General features: G+C 43.2%; 1 protein-coding gene across 1 annotated transcript in view; it reads right to left on the minus strand.

Moving 5' to 3' along the window:
- Nucleotides 1–2,399: 2,399 nt before the first annotated feature.
- The window catches only part of heatr1 (HEAT repeat containing 1), a 97,422-nt gene continuing 84,306 nt past the window's right edge, over nucleotides 2,400–15,515 (minus strand). The window contains exons 41-45 of the mRNA XM_084323366.1: nucleotides 15,343–15,511; nucleotides 13,990–14,144; nucleotides 13,240–13,398; nucleotides 5,127–5,235; nucleotides 2,400–3,100 (exon numbers count right to left, since the gene is read on the minus strand). Coding sequence (XP_084179492.1) covers nucleotides 3,012–3,100; nucleotides 5,127–5,235; nucleotides 13,240–13,398; nucleotides 13,990–14,144; nucleotides 15,343–15,511 — 681 coding nt within the window. The 3' untranslated portion in view covers nucleotides 2,400–3,011. The remainder of the gene's footprint in view (nucleotides 3,101–5,126; nucleotides 5,236–13,239; nucleotides 13,399–13,989; nucleotides 14,145–15,342; nucleotides 15,512–15,515) is intronic.

A 15,515-nucleotide genomic window follows, 5' to 3' on the forward strand; every position in this document is an offset into this window, starting at 1 on the left:
CCGGCACACGCTGTTCCAGAGCAGGGCAGGACGGAGCGCTTCTTGCCCGCTGTCTGCCAAACCAACGCACTGATGGCATCAAGGGTTAAGAGGCGACATAGCAACCGAAATGAGTTGCGTAACGACACGGGCTAACGGAATATCTTGGTGTACAGTAGAGGCCATAGCGGGTACCGCCGCTGTTCCCATTAAACGGGACAGGTGGAAGTTCCGACATCGCCCCGTGACAGTTACAGCATCACCCCCCCCCCCCCCCTCCCGAGCGGAGAAAAACGGGCTGTATTTGTCTCAGAGTGGAATTGCGTAACACAACATCCTAGATTAGCATGACCTCTAGTACAACGTACAAGTGCTGTACAGTAGGAGCTACTGTACTCTATTCACAATCACAACGGCTGATATCTTGGATCGACTCGGATAGCTATTCTTACAGTAGTTACTAGTAGGTTATACTAAATGCCCATATATAGAGGACATGCAGTAATAAAATAATATTGTAGGCGTAGTTTTAGGGGGATTGCAGGGGACATGCCACCCTCAATATTGAGATGTAAATTTGTCCCAAAAAAAATATAGCAAATATATTCTCATCATTCTTACCTGGCTCAAAAACTATAGATAGATATTTGAAAGCAAGAATGCCTGAGAGCCTTACCGCTTTATATTCGTCAGCGGGGTACCTGAATGTTGTCTTTTCCTTTACATAAATAAACACATTTCCATTTCCACCATAAATTGATGCAGAAAAGGCAATTTAGTTGATAGATTCCATTTTATTTTACTTTTAATTTACAATTTCATTCATTCACTTCTACTCCGGGCCGGACTGGGGAAATAATTCATACCGGGAGATATAGCGCGAAATATAGCCCCAATCAGGCCACTTTTTAAGTGGGGGGTCTGGGGGTTCCCCATCCGGAAAATTTTATTTACAAAGACTTAATTTCCTGCATTCTGGTGAATTTTAGTGCATGTGAATCACAAACTAATGAGCCAACAATTGCTTAGTACAATGTACTGTTATGAACCTCAAATAAAACTGTTGTGGCACTAGCAATGGTACTCTCTCCACCTTCAAAAAGAAAAAAGCAAGAGCACAACATATTTTTCTATTTACCATTATAATACAGTTAACCACTCTCGTCTCCACCTATTCAAACAAGGCAAGAGCACAATACCATATTCACTTTACTGATGCACTACCCATCAACAGTTAAAATAGCCCTTTACACAAACATTAAATAACAGACCTTTCATTACAATACTATAATAACAGTAGCCACTGCCAGAATAGTGACACATGTATCACGTGTGGTGAGCACACGCATGCATGCACAACGAAGACAGAAGATTGCGTTGTCTCAATCATTTTAACTATAAAATGAGCTCAAAGTATGAGCTCACTGACTGAAATTTCCAACAAAAAGCATCAATTGTCAAATAATATTGATCACATTAACTAGACTAGATGTTTTTGAGGAAATTAGAAAGGGAACAACAACTTAACCCTTGTGTCTGATCAGATTCTTATTTTTTTGATAACTTTGCAGTGATTATGTTTGTAGCCAATGTGGCAAAGGTGTGTAATCTTTGAATTATCTTGGAATTATTTTGACTCTCTTTCATAAATTGTTTATTCAACTTCAGCCTCAATCATAACCACCACATAGTTTTTTGTAATGTCAGATTTAACAACTCCTTTTGGGAGTGTGCCATCTGCCATTCCATTCGCCGCCTCCACGGTCAATCAGTTGTATCGCCTGGTCCCGCCTCCACCAATCACAAGCGGCAGCACGGCTCCATTGTGTGTGTGTGTGTCCGCGTGAGGGAGAGAGAGTCAGATAGTTCTCCAACTCTGTCGCAGACAGTGAAATCCTTGTTGTTCCCCACCCACCTGGTTATCTAAAAACTACTAGAAACAATGGCCTGGCAAAAAAAAAAAAAAAAAAATATATATATTATATACTTTTTTTTTTATATAATTTGTGCAGGCCAGGCCACCGGGAAAACTCCCGGTGCTCCCGATGGCCAGTTCGGGCCTGCTCCTACTTGCTTTGTAAGTGTTTATGTTGATGCACCAAATGACCAAGACAAATTCCTCGTATATGTGCTAGCTTAAGACTTTTCGGAAACTGAAATTGGTGCATAAAAGTACACCAGAATGTAGGAAATTAAGTGTTTGACGCTCATACTTTCCAGGGGGAGGACCCCAGCCCCGCCAATTAATGTGTTGGCCCCCCTCCCCCAAGTTGAAACCAAACCTGTGCCCTTGCATAGGTATATGACTGGAATATGAGAACAGGAAAATAAAATGGCAGCAAGACAAGGAAACCTGATGGTGAATCCCATAAATAAAGTAACTCAAAAAGACTGTACATACATCACAACACACTCGGGTCAAAGTTCCATTATTTACTATAGAAGACATGTTTACAAAATCACCCTCTTGAAAAAGAGGTGTATACATAACATGTATTACATTTTCATACAATGCATCAAATATGCAACAATTAAATGTGTGGGGCGAGAAAATAATTCTCATATTGAGAAAAAAAAACCACAGAAAATATAATAAACATACATTCCTCATCCAAATCATTCACAGATGACATACATTTCTCACTAACGTTTACATCATATGTATTAGTCTGTATCCATGAAAGGCACAGTGTGATCCATCAACACATCACAATCAATACAAACTCTGCAAACCGCAGGTTAACTCAACGACCGTTCGTCTGTGTGGCGTCATCTTGTGTGCGTCTCTTAACTTGACGTAGAGGGCAGTTAATGAATAATCTGAAAACAAGACACAAGTCTCTCTCTCTCTCTCTGAAGTTACGGCAGAGTTGGCAGAGTTGAGAGCCTCCGTTAGCGGGTAGGGGGAGAGAGAGGGCAGTCAATGTAGCAGGGGTCCCGTTAGCCTGTCTCTCACACCCCCCCCCTCCTTCGATGGGGTGTTGGTTAGGGTGCGTTTTGAGCCTCGACTGGCACAAAGATGTGCGTGCGCATTAGAAGTAGCTCTGCAGCGGCTCTCCCAGGATGTTCTCCATCTCGTGAATCACCTTCTGGACCTGTCGCTCCACCTCCTCACACTCGTCTACAGAAACAGAGAGATCGCAGTCAGAACAAGAAGAAGTGACGACACAAGACACGGCAGTAACATCTTCTTACCGTCGGCCTCACAGCACCTCCACCGGAGTAGATGAGGGTGTGTGCGTGCCTTGCCCAAGGGATTAGCATATTCAAGCTAACGTATTAAAAGTGTCAGTAGTAGTAGAATAAGCAGGAATTGAACCAACATTTCCGGATTATTTACATAATGCTCGCTGGTCTGTGAGAGACACACACGGCTAATGGACAGTGTGAGACGTCGGCATCCCGTTCTTCTCCCTCCTGCATTAATTAAAGTCAGGTCAGTTTGCTATTCATGTTGTTTATATGAACTCCAGACACTGTTGGGTGAAGAAAGTGCTTTAAAAGGAGCAATAGGCAGATGTTTATTTTAGGCAGAAGTCTTTTCAAATCCTTAAACCGAATTCCACAACACCCTTCCCAGTCAGAACGCATCAGGATGCCTCCAAAGACACGCCCAAATGTTGCCAAAAATCGGCGGCAGATTATTGATCCTTTAAATCCACTTCTACCGTACCACTCATCCATCCCTTTATGGATCTTCAAACTCCGTCACACGTATTTCCTGTTGGGTCTTTTACCACGACAGCAAAGACAGAGTATTAGAAATATATATATATTTCTTTAATATCTATAGCTCGCTCTGTTGGTTGGTTAGTCCACAAAAGTGTTCCCAGCGCTTCCCACCCTCTCCCGGCCACAGTTTTCGCCCTAGGAGGCTGAAATCTGGCATGGAGGCCAGGCGTGTGCGTGTGTGAATGCGTGTGTGAATGCGTGCGTGTATGCGGCAGCAGCTCTTGCGGATGTACCCTTGTTTGTTGTTTACAGAGAGCAGCGTTATGTGAAAATGGGTGCATTCATCAGTTGGAAGGGTCACATGGAGAGTACATAGCATACTTACTGTACTACACACACATAATACGCTTCCTAAAACGAGTACAGCTACAATTACCCACACCCTGCTATTACCCACATTCCCTGGGATCAGCGGGGCTAGCCCCTAGAGGCACAATAAATAGAAAGATGTTAACACGTGGACTTCCTGTCGCCTAAAACTCAACATAAGACTAGTACAAAAGCTCGATTAGCCTCATCTTACAGTCTGTCGTCTACTTTCCTCCTTGTACTAAAACATCATGCTTTTCCGTCGTCTACTCCCGTTACAGGGGCACGACTGAAGTCGCCCGACCCCAAAATATGAACGTGTTCATACTAGGGCTGACCCCTATTAATCGACTAATCGGTCGAAAGGGGCCATAGTCGACTGGCCAACATCTTAGTCGAATATAATAAAAAAATATTATACTTTTTTTTGTCGACCAATAGTAGACGGCAAATTTGGGCCAATCCTAGTCGACCATCCAAATCCTTAGTCGGGGACAGCCCTAGTTCATACACACCGAGGTGATGCCGACAATAGAGGATAGAAATAGAATATCTCAACAGTAGAACTGGGTTGAAATGCTGTAATAAAATCCATCAAATTACTTTTCTGGGTTCAATAGATCTCGGTATGAGAAAAACAGGTGGGAATGCTGGGAGAAATACAAACCCAACATAGGCCTGGGCAACATCTAGGTAGACCTGGGTAACATCTGGCTAAGCCAGGGTAACATCTGGCTAAGCCTGGGTAAAATCTGTGTATTGTGGTATCTTTATCCACACATACACACAACTATGTTGTATACATTCAAAATAAAATGTCAATTCAGTCAGATTTCTCCCAAAAGAATTTCTGAAATATTTGAGAATGTCAATTGTAAATGAGTTCGACACGGTATCAGACCGCCCCACTATCATGCTACAGTCCACTGTATGATGAACATCGATCCAACATGTGATTTCCCCTAAAAAGTCCTAATATGGAAATATTACCCCCCTCCCCCCAGATCTCCCAGCCCCAACAGGGAGAACCGTCAAATGAACCGAACGGGGCTTCAACCGACGGTTGATCCATGTGAGCTGAACAGAGCCAGAGTCGTCCTCCTTACCCTCCATGAGTTCAGCCAGGAAGGGGATGGTCTCCGGCAGCAGGACGATGTAGTTCTCCCTCAGCTTGCTGGCCAGCTCCATCAGCATCAACAGGGCCGAGAAACGCACCTGAGGACAGGAAGGCAAATTGAAATGTTGTTGGAAGAAATGTACATGAAGGGGAAATATGAATTTAGGACAACATATCTGAGGCTACGACCATTCGTCGATTAAGTTAAAGCACATCGAGAAGCACTTTACATTGATTTATTTAATTAGGATCCCCATTAGCTGACGCCGTAGCGACTGCTAGTCTTCCCAGGGCCCAAGACACAAAAACATTCATCACAACAATAACATTTTCCATTCCACTTTGAATGGAAAAGGATGACATTGGCACGTAGTATGTGAGCTTGAGGACCTGTTCGTTGCTAAATTAAAAATACATCGAGGACACATTGAATATATTGCTAAAAAGAAAAAAGGTTTAATTGTTTATGCCCAAAGGATGGCTGAATGGAAGCGGATACGGACCACTAACCTAGCTTAAAACTCCAGGAGCTTTCTACTGAATGCACAGTGATGAAAATCGACAGTAGCTGGCTACTTTTCTTTAACATCATCATGGATTTCATTAATGCCTTTTTATTGATGAACACCGACCTCGGTGACTGGCTTAAGAGATCTGGGCCCTCATTCATCAACGTGACGTAGAATATGTTCTATTTCCACACGTAAGCACAGAATGTAGAATCAGTGTACGCACAGAAAAATCGGGATTCACCACACGTGCGTACGCAGGTTCTACGCACACCTGTCATGATGAATCTCACCTTGGCCCTGCGCCGAGGCTCGTGCACACTTTCACGTATTTGCATACCAAAACCGCCCCGATTAACCATATACGGTAATGGACACCCCCATGAAATGTGGAAGAATGGACTAAACCGAGGGTGTTGTACACTGTCGGATATTATATCTATTAACTTCCTAAAAGACCATTGCTGCCTGGACACCGCAAACACTAATAAAGACCATTAACCACTGTTTTGCCGTTGCCCGTTAGTGTCATTAATGCATGCTGGAATAAGAATGCCTTTCTTAATTTATTTTTAATATTAATAATTATTATAATACAATAAAAGACAGCTCCGTCTTTTAATACACATATATTGTACAGTAACGTCAAATAAATACTACAGTCCCAGCTGAAATAAAGGTTCTGCACGCACATACCAGCAGTGATCTACAGCATAAAAGATAGCCACTTTATAATACTATTCTGAGTAGATAATTCATCTGTATCGCAACAGAGTCACGGATCTGGTCGGGGCAGGTATCATTATGTCGGGAAAATCCTTATGAAATAAACAAAAGTGAATTAAAGAATTTAAAAACAAAGTTTAGCATATTAAATTGTTTTATAAGCTTTCAGAGTAGATAATTCATCTGTATCGCAACAGAGTCACGGATCTGGTCGGGGCAGGTAGCATTATGTCGGGAAAATCTTTATGAAATAAACAAAAGTGAATTAAGGAATTTAAAACAAAGTTTAGCATATTAAATCGTTTTATAAGCTTATAGCTTTTTTCGTGCTGATTTGAGAGGGTCCAGCTGCAGAGCCGGAGAGCAACTCTCAGGGCCAAAATAGCACTTATACTATTTTGAGAGAGACAGCAGAGAGACAGACAGCAGAGAGACAGACAGACAGACAGACACACTGTTCCACAGTGTGTGTGTGTGTGTGTGTGTGCGTGCGTGTGTGTGACTACTAGTCTAATAGTAGAGACTCAGCCCCCCCCCCCCCCCCCCTCTGGACCACCTCTCCTAGTAGAGACTTCTCTAGGAAGAAGACGAAGATGAGGATTAAGGCGAGACACTGCAGGTGAATAGGCAAATATACTTTTTTTGTTGATTGAGATTGTTATATTTTGCTTCCTAAACATGTCTTCTATGAAACTAGTGACAATAAAACGTCAATAACACATTTAGTTGTTCATTTTACTTCATTTTGCCTTATTGCATCCATAAATGTCCACATATTTAATGGGGAAGTGCCTCATTTGCATATATAAACATACATTTCAGAAAACTTGTCTCTACTAGGAGGTGGTCCAGAGGGGGGGGGGGGGGGGGGGGGGGGGGGTCTCTACTGGGAGGTGGTCCAGAGGGGGGGGTCTCTACTAGGAGACTAGTGGTCACACACACACACACTGTGGAACAGTGTCTCTCTGCTGTCTGTCTCTCCGGCTCTGCAGCTGGACCTTCTCAAATAGGCACGGAAAAGCTTTTAAGCTCATAGCTCCAAATTGGGTCCCAAATTGCGGTACAAATGAAGGAGGTGTCTCGGGTAGTGGACTCTAGTTAATATTATGTACTCTCTGCAATTAGACTGCCCCTCATTCATTCATTCATCCCCATCTGATGCCATCTCTGAAAACAGTTCCTGCGAGCGCAGTCAGTGCACCCCATAACGCTATATATATAAACCTGCATTCATTCGGAGAGAAAGACCTATTCCACATGCTATTTAGGGTTTGACAATAATTACACTAATATCGCTATTTCACAATGAATGAACTATAATGAATTACGGGGGTCATACTGTACAGAACACGCGCCAGTGTCTTTATTTCCGCGTTGGAACGAATGTACTGAGGAGCGCTTGTGCGTAGTAACGATATTCTACCACTGGGCGTCAGCTAAGTGTGCTTCGAGCTGTGCGTACACATAAGCACGGAGTCAAGTTCAAGTTGAAATTGATGAATCCCACTCTTTGCTTAGAAATGGTCGTACGCACAGGTTAAGCACAAATCTGTGCGTAAGACACGTTGATGAATGAGGGCCCTGGTTTGCTGAAAGGACTTAAAGCTGCAGTAGACAACTTGAGAAATTAGCAAGACGTTCCTCATCAAAAAGTAACCAAAGCCACCTGAAAAGAGACGCAGAGCTGAGTTTCTCCTATCGACAACTTTGATTTTCTTTCTGGCAGCAAGGTTATTTGTTTAAATCATTTGCTTAACCAACATGAAGCAGAGACTTTTCTGGATCACATAGACTACGAATTAAGTCACCCCTCTTCCAGGTAAACACTGCCGTGGCAAACTCCCGGTAATCAGCTGGCTGTCGGCCAGACCAGTGGCCTTATCACATCCGCTCAAGGGCCGTTTACCTCCCCTGCCCCCTCTCTCTCCTCCCTCCTCAAGGTCCGTCTGCTCCAGCTGTGTTTTCAACACAGGAGTATGCAGAGAAAATACTTCATGCTTTTATTATTAGCATGACTAGACTATTGCAATACCCTCTTCACCGGGCTGCCCAAAAGAATCAATAGAGAAACTTCAGCTCATTCAGAATTTGACTGCTAGACTTTTAACAAAGACCAAAAAGAGAGCCCATCGCTGACTCTAGAGCGGCAGCCTAGTAATAGAGTATTCTACTAATTATTCCATCGATGAATCGGATAAGAAATACTTTTTCTTTATTAAATAGCAATAGCAAAAGAGAAAATAAGACGGGTCTCTTAACCTCTTAACAGGTGGTGGCACGTATACGTGTCGTTTTGCACTTGCACGCAGATACACTTGCATGCAGATCTATTTGTTGCCGTTCGAACGCCACCTCACCCGACCAAAGCCGTGCCTCGGTTCTCGAGTTACATGACGATATGTCAGGCGAGCGTCTTTTTACGTGCCGTGTCAGATGACCACCCCGGACTCAAGACGCTCCAGAACTGCCAATCATCCGCTGATGGTGAAAATGATTGGTCAGCGTTGTAGCCAACGAGTGTACGTTTCCAACGATGCCCCACGTGGGTGGGGGGGGGGGGGGGGGGGGGGGGGTGCGAATAAGGGAACTAGGTGAAAGTTGACGAGCGTAAACGAAAAGTGAATCACACTTCAGAACGCATGGCCGTGGGTGAGGAAATGGATTTTGGAAAGCTTTTTTTTTGTCGTCGGTTTTACTTGGACGTCTCTCAAAGACTAATTTCTGAACGGATTTTCATACAATTTGGACCTGTACTACATAAAAAAATCTCAGCTGCTTGCCCAGTTGAACATGGTGCAGCTGTCTGCATGTTCCTAGTTAATTTACTATTGACCATGATCTGGATGCGTCAACTTAATAAGGCTCATGTCAGATACGGAGTGATACCGATTTGTGAAAATGAATTAGAATCATAGCTGTGGATATACGGCCATTATAACATGGCTGTAAACCAATCATATTGCTTGATTTGAGCTACCCGTTTTATAATTATCAACAGTTTATTGGGCGATATTAACTCATTCTGCGCCATTACGCCAGCACTGTAAGTCAATGCGAGTCAATCACTTGCGAGTGCTTAAAATATATCTATATTATATAGGGATGTCCCGATGGCAATTTTTTAAATTTTTTTTAATTCAACAAACATGACCATGTTCACGTCTTAAACTCATACCGAGGCCTTAGTTTTGGTTTTAAATTGCATATCATCATTCATTTATTTATTGTCACACAGAGCAGAAGAATTTTGCCAAAACAAACCAATAGTATCCAGCTGCAGAACGGCAGACCAGCCACACTCAGACCCAAATTAAAAAAAGAAATTCTTTTTTTTTAATCCCAATTTCTCACATTACATTCACCCTGAATGTTGACGTTATCCAGGTGAAAAGTTTACTTCATAAATCATTTGATGTATAATTAAATCAAAGGAAATGCGTTTGGGTCTGAGAGTGTGGCTGGTCCGCCGTTCTGCAGCTGGATACTATTGGTTTGTTTTGGCAAAATTCTTCTGCTCTGTGTGACAATAAATAAATAAATGAATGATGATATGCAATTTAAAACCAAAACTAAGGCCTCAGTATGAGTTTAAGACGTGAACATGGTCATGTTTGTTGAATAATAAGTACATTTTTTTTTTTATTAATCGGATCAGGAAATATTGGTATCGGTAGATACTCAAAATCACATGATCGGGATCGGATCGGGAGCAAAAAAACGTGATCCCTAATATTATATCTATGGGTCTAATACACCCTTCGACTGTCAGTGAGTTGCTTCCAGTCAACATCCACGAAACAGATTGTTTTTTCATCTGTACATTTCCGTTTTATATGAATATAGTTTGGGCGCTTCCGAGTAATTGTAGGAAAAGACGCGATAATAGCCCTTTAGTGGAATACACTAAACACGGTGTCATTTATCGCCTGATTATCGAATCTTCCTGAAATCAACGCTAGATCATCAGTATTATCTTTTCTCATGCAAGAATGAAAAGAGCCGTTGACCGCGGGGCTCCCCCGCCACCTCCTCCCACCCAATGGCACACAGCCACACACACACACAGAGACAGCTTCGATCAGGGTAGAAAGAAATATCAGATCAACGCAAGATTTTATATATAGTATTCTTACCTGGTATCTGATGTAATGCAAATGAAATAATCCAATTATCTGATCGCCATTCCAAATACTGCTCGAGGAGGTCCGTCCCACATTACCGAGCGTTACACATGAACGGGTGGGCAGGGTTACTGTTCCATACCATCGTTGCAAAGGCCTACCTCGCCTGAGCACCTAAACCCCGCCCGCACGGCTCGGATCGTCCCAGAAAATAAACTACACCATTTCCAATGGAGTGCAATACCAGCTGGAAGGCGGAGGGGGCGGTATTTGCCCTTTTGCGAGCTCAGACCCATTCCCAATGATAACATCAGGCTGGATGGATGAAAATGAATGGATATAGCTAATAAAAGACTATACTCGTGATTGGCGCTGAACGGTTGGCGAGTTAACCCGACTATACTCGTGACTGGCGTTGAATGAGTTAAAGCGGAACAACACTAAAATGTCATCAAGTATCAAGTCTGGAGCTGCTCCACAGACTATGAATGGGAGGCTGGTTTTATGGACCCAAAGGAATGGTTGTTTTGTGTTTTATGCCCAAATGAGATTTATTCTATAGTAGTATTCTCAGTTTTGAAACAGAAAATGTACCCTGTGTGCTCAGAACATTCCCCTGGGTGCTCTCTGCCAAAGTAAACAAAAAAGTAAGAGTATTCCCTTTCTTCTCCGTTGGTGCCATTTCATGTGTGATATTGTTATCAGGAATTGTTCTATTTTCTTATTATTATTATTATTATTATTATTATTATTATTATTATTATTATTATTATTATTATTATGTTTTTGGTAGATTTTTATTGTTTTTTCTACGGGCAGTCCGGCAGAGAGAGAGGAAGTATGGGAGATAGAGGGGGAAGACATTCGGCAAAGGTCGCCGGGTCTGGGAGTCGAACCTGGGACGGCCATGTTGCACCGCAGCGCTGTACGTGGTGCGCCACCCTGGCGCCCAGGAAGCCTATTGCTTAATAACAGCGGAGCAGTGCTGCCGTTGCTTCCGCGTTTTCCCTGATTGGCTGCGACACGCCCCGCGGCAGGCGCGGCAACCGCAGAGCGCCATGATTTTCATTTGGCGCTCAGCTCACCTGGCAGCTCAGCGGTCCTGCGGTCCGTTGTTGACGAGTTCGAATCCCATGAAATTTTTTTTTTAACATGATTTTTTTTTTAACGTGTATTCTTTCGCCGGTTAAGGTTAGGCATGGTTAAGGTTAAGGTTAAGGTTAGGCATTGTTTCGGAGTTGGTTAAGGTTAGAACGGTTAAGTTTAGGCGCTGTTAAGGAGCTGGTTAAGGTTAGAGTTTGTCTTAGAGAATGGCAATATTCTTTCTATGGTTAAGGTTAAGGTTAGGCATGGTTAAGGTTAGGCATTGTTTCGGAGTTGGTTAAGGTTAGACGGTTAAGTTTAGGCGCTGTTAAGGAGCTGGTTAAGGTTAGAGTTTGTCTTAGAGACAGCCTATTTCCGCACTGCCGCTCTCCCGCGTTGCCGCGGTCACATGGTCAAATTGTCACATTCTTGCACTGCTCCGCTGTTAAAAAGCAACACGCGCCCAGGAATTGTTCTATTTTTGACACAAGATAACATACAAGTAGGAAGTTCGGAGTGTGGATATCATGGAAAATGGGAGCTAGCATGGGGGTGGTGGTTCTGGGACACTGGAACTGCAGAGCCTTCCCTGGGTGCTTTCAGTGTCACCTGTATCATCTCTTCCAATTCATTTTCTATGGAGCAGCTTGAGACTTTACACTTGATGATAGCACACATTTCATTTCAGACTATAGGAATAACATGTATGAATCCCTAAACTGGGTGCAATTCCCTTTGAATGATTCAGTGGTGTTGAAATGGGAGCCATCACCAACCTCTCCAAAATCTTTAAATTATAGAGGCCGGTATGTTGGTTTTTTAAATGTTGCTAAATGTGTCGTGCTAGAACTTGGCACTGTAGCATCGCTTGCATACAGTATGGGCTTGCTGGAATCCTTTGCTGCTGCTTCTTGTTCATTCACCTCTGCTGGTGCCTCCGGGAGTCTGTGGAAAACCTTTGTTGTGTGTGTATGGGCTTGGAAAGCGATGCAGAGCTGGCTCCATCTCTGCTGGGCAGGTCAACTCTCTCTTGCCAATTTTTTCCCAAAGTTGCCTACTGCAGCTTTAACCGTTCTGTACAAAACCAGCAGGGAAGCCGCTTTTAGACATTATTCCCCAAAACTGTGGAACACCCTCCTCCCCAGACAAATCAGTATATATAAAAAAGAATGCTCCAAATATTGCTCTCTATATTTTATCTATACACTTCTACATCTTAATTGATCTTTTATTACAATTTTCTTTTTAGGTATTTTCCTTTTCATGTACCTTAAATGCCTCTATCCATGCATTTATTACCATCTCATTTTATCTATGTTTTTTTTTGCGAACTGCTACAATGTGAAGCACTTTAGGCTACATTTATTAAATGAAAGGTGCTATACAAATAAAGCTAATTATTATTATTATTATTATTATTATATGTATTTGAGCAGGAGTATACCAACAAAGAGCTGGCACAACTGGAAGAGGAGAGGGTGAGAAAGGAGGCTGAATCAGCAGATCCAGAGCTAGTCTGTACCAGACACTAAACGGGTACCGTGTGCTAAAACGTTAGCATGGAGCAGCAATTGCTGGACGCACAAGAAACACAGATCTTCTCGTCTCATAACTCATGATGATTAAAGAGATACATTTACTCCTTTCGACAACAACACCTCACCTTAGAGGAGCTGTGTCTGGTCTTGAGGAGGATCTGGTAGTTCAAGGTCTTCCACTGGGTTTCGTCAGCCATGGCAACAGAGAACTGTCCCACGCAGGGCAGGAGGTGCTTGGTCACCCTGGTCTGGTAGACCTCCTCTCCTCCCAGCATGTTCTCCAGCTAGAGCAGGGACACGCAAGACGTTACCAACAACACGCGGGCAGGGAAGCACAACACTCCCATACGAATCAAAAACAGATTTAAAGGAACACGCCAACATTTTGGGAAATTAGCTTACAGTCTTCTCCAGAGAGAGACAAGAAGATATACCAGTTTCCTCTCTGTGCGTTCAGTAGAAAGCTATCTGGCTGCATGTTAGCCTAGCTTAGAACAATGAATGGAAGCGGATATGACCGGTTAGCCTTCGGGAGAGGTGTTAGTTTGACAATGCCTAGGCTAACCGTTCATGTCCGCTTCCATTCATTGTGTTGGCATGTTCTTTTAAGACCAGTCCCGGCCGGGAGGGTAGATGAAAAAAAGCTGAATTTGGGGGCCTTTATGGGCCACGTAATACAGTAGTAGTGTGTAATTCCATAGTAAGTATTTATAAACATGTTGCGACTTTCTTTTGGTGATGGGAGTGGGTTAGTTCATAGTTCATCATTATCCTTATCATTAGGGCACAAGTAGCTCGTGTTTTATTATAAAAACAAATATAAGTATAGTTTTGGACGGTTCCTGGAAGGTTGAAAGAAAAGGTAAGAGTCTGACCTGGTCAACTAGGGGGCCCAGGAGAGCATCGGTCCTCTCCTTGCTGAGGAAGCGCTGGATGTCGTGGAGGAAGATCTTATACAGACAGTCCAGAACCCACTGCAGCAGCAGGCAGCTCTTCTCAACGCTGTCCTCGGAGTCAAACAGGGCCTCGTCTGGAGGACAAAAGAGAGAGGACGGCACACAGACAACTTGATGTGGGGGAAAAGCCTTCGCTGATCAGACACAATGCACTGTGTAAACTATCTGGTAGTTCGGAATGTGGACCACATGTGGAATCGATCACTAAATGATGTGCTTATTCGATTTACCCATTTCAAACCCCGCCCCTTTTCCATTGATCCTCCAATCACAACTGTTGCTTTCCTCGGACCAAGTAGACATTTAAAACTTTCAAAGTCGTCCAAATCACACAAAAAATTAATAAAATAATTTTTTTTCTATGAGTAGTCTCCAACCACCTATACATTAACAGTTTGAGTGCCAGCCATTAACATGGGAAACATGGTTAAATGCCAGGACCCACTTCAATGATAGCGTTGTGATCGCATAATCTCCGTTTTAAATTATGGCTATGTGTGTAATCTGCCTGTCGCTTATCAATGACTTGTTTGCAGTCAAAAAGGCATTTACTGGAATATTCGAGCATACACAAAAACGTTGTAATTTTTCGGCCTATTTATGAATCGTTTTCATATAAACGCTAGATTATCGATAGTATATGTGTACTTATGCACGCTATAGAGGCGGGCTGAAAATCGATTCTCTCATTTCCTCATCAGCGATCACAGCCACACACACGCATAGGGCAAACGCTGAGATATAGGTGAAAACAGCTCTGATTATCCTAAGACTGGTAAAATAAATTCCTTACCCGAGATCAGAAGTTATCCAAAAAGATTATTCCAATTCCTGATCGCCATTCCAAATATCGATCACGCTTATTGATTACAGTGTTGGGTCCTGTAAATACATAATCCACGCGTTTTCCGGGCCGGCGAGCACAATCGATCCTTCAGTTGGCCTTGACGGAAAAGTAAAATGAGGAAACTGGCCACCCCCCCTGCATCAGTGTAAAGTAATGGGGTGCAGTACCACAGGGAGAGACGATAGGGGGCGGTATCTTCCCAATTGAGCTCAGAGAGACTCTGCAGCACTAACCCGAGGCTCGATTGATGAAATATGAATTCAAATCGAAAAAAAATAAATAAAAAAAACGCCAAACAAACGCTATATAGCGTCGGGGGCACTCAGTCAACGTCGGCATGAACTAACGACAAAACGCGTCCGTGGCACTCGATGTGTTAATATCGGCCCATCGGGTTAGCCTCTACACATCCAGGGTTGACTCACCAGTCTTGGCGACGTTGGTCTGTTGGAGCAGGTCGGAGAACGGTTTGACCAGGTTCCCAGCGAACAGGACGAACAGGCCCTTGAGGCGGTCGGCGATGCAGTCAGCCAGGCGGTAGAAGGTCAGCAGGCGCTCCTTGCCGTCAGTCTGTGTTTTACTCCAGTCAAACAACTAG

The sequence above is a fragment of the Notolepis coatsorum genome, assembly GCF_963971535.1.
Source record: "Notolepis coatsorum genome assembly, chromosome: 10".
In the NCBI taxonomy this organism is placed as follows: domain Eukaryota; kingdom Metazoa; phylum Chordata; class Actinopteri; order Aulopiformes; family Paralepididae; genus Notolepis; species Notolepis coatsorum.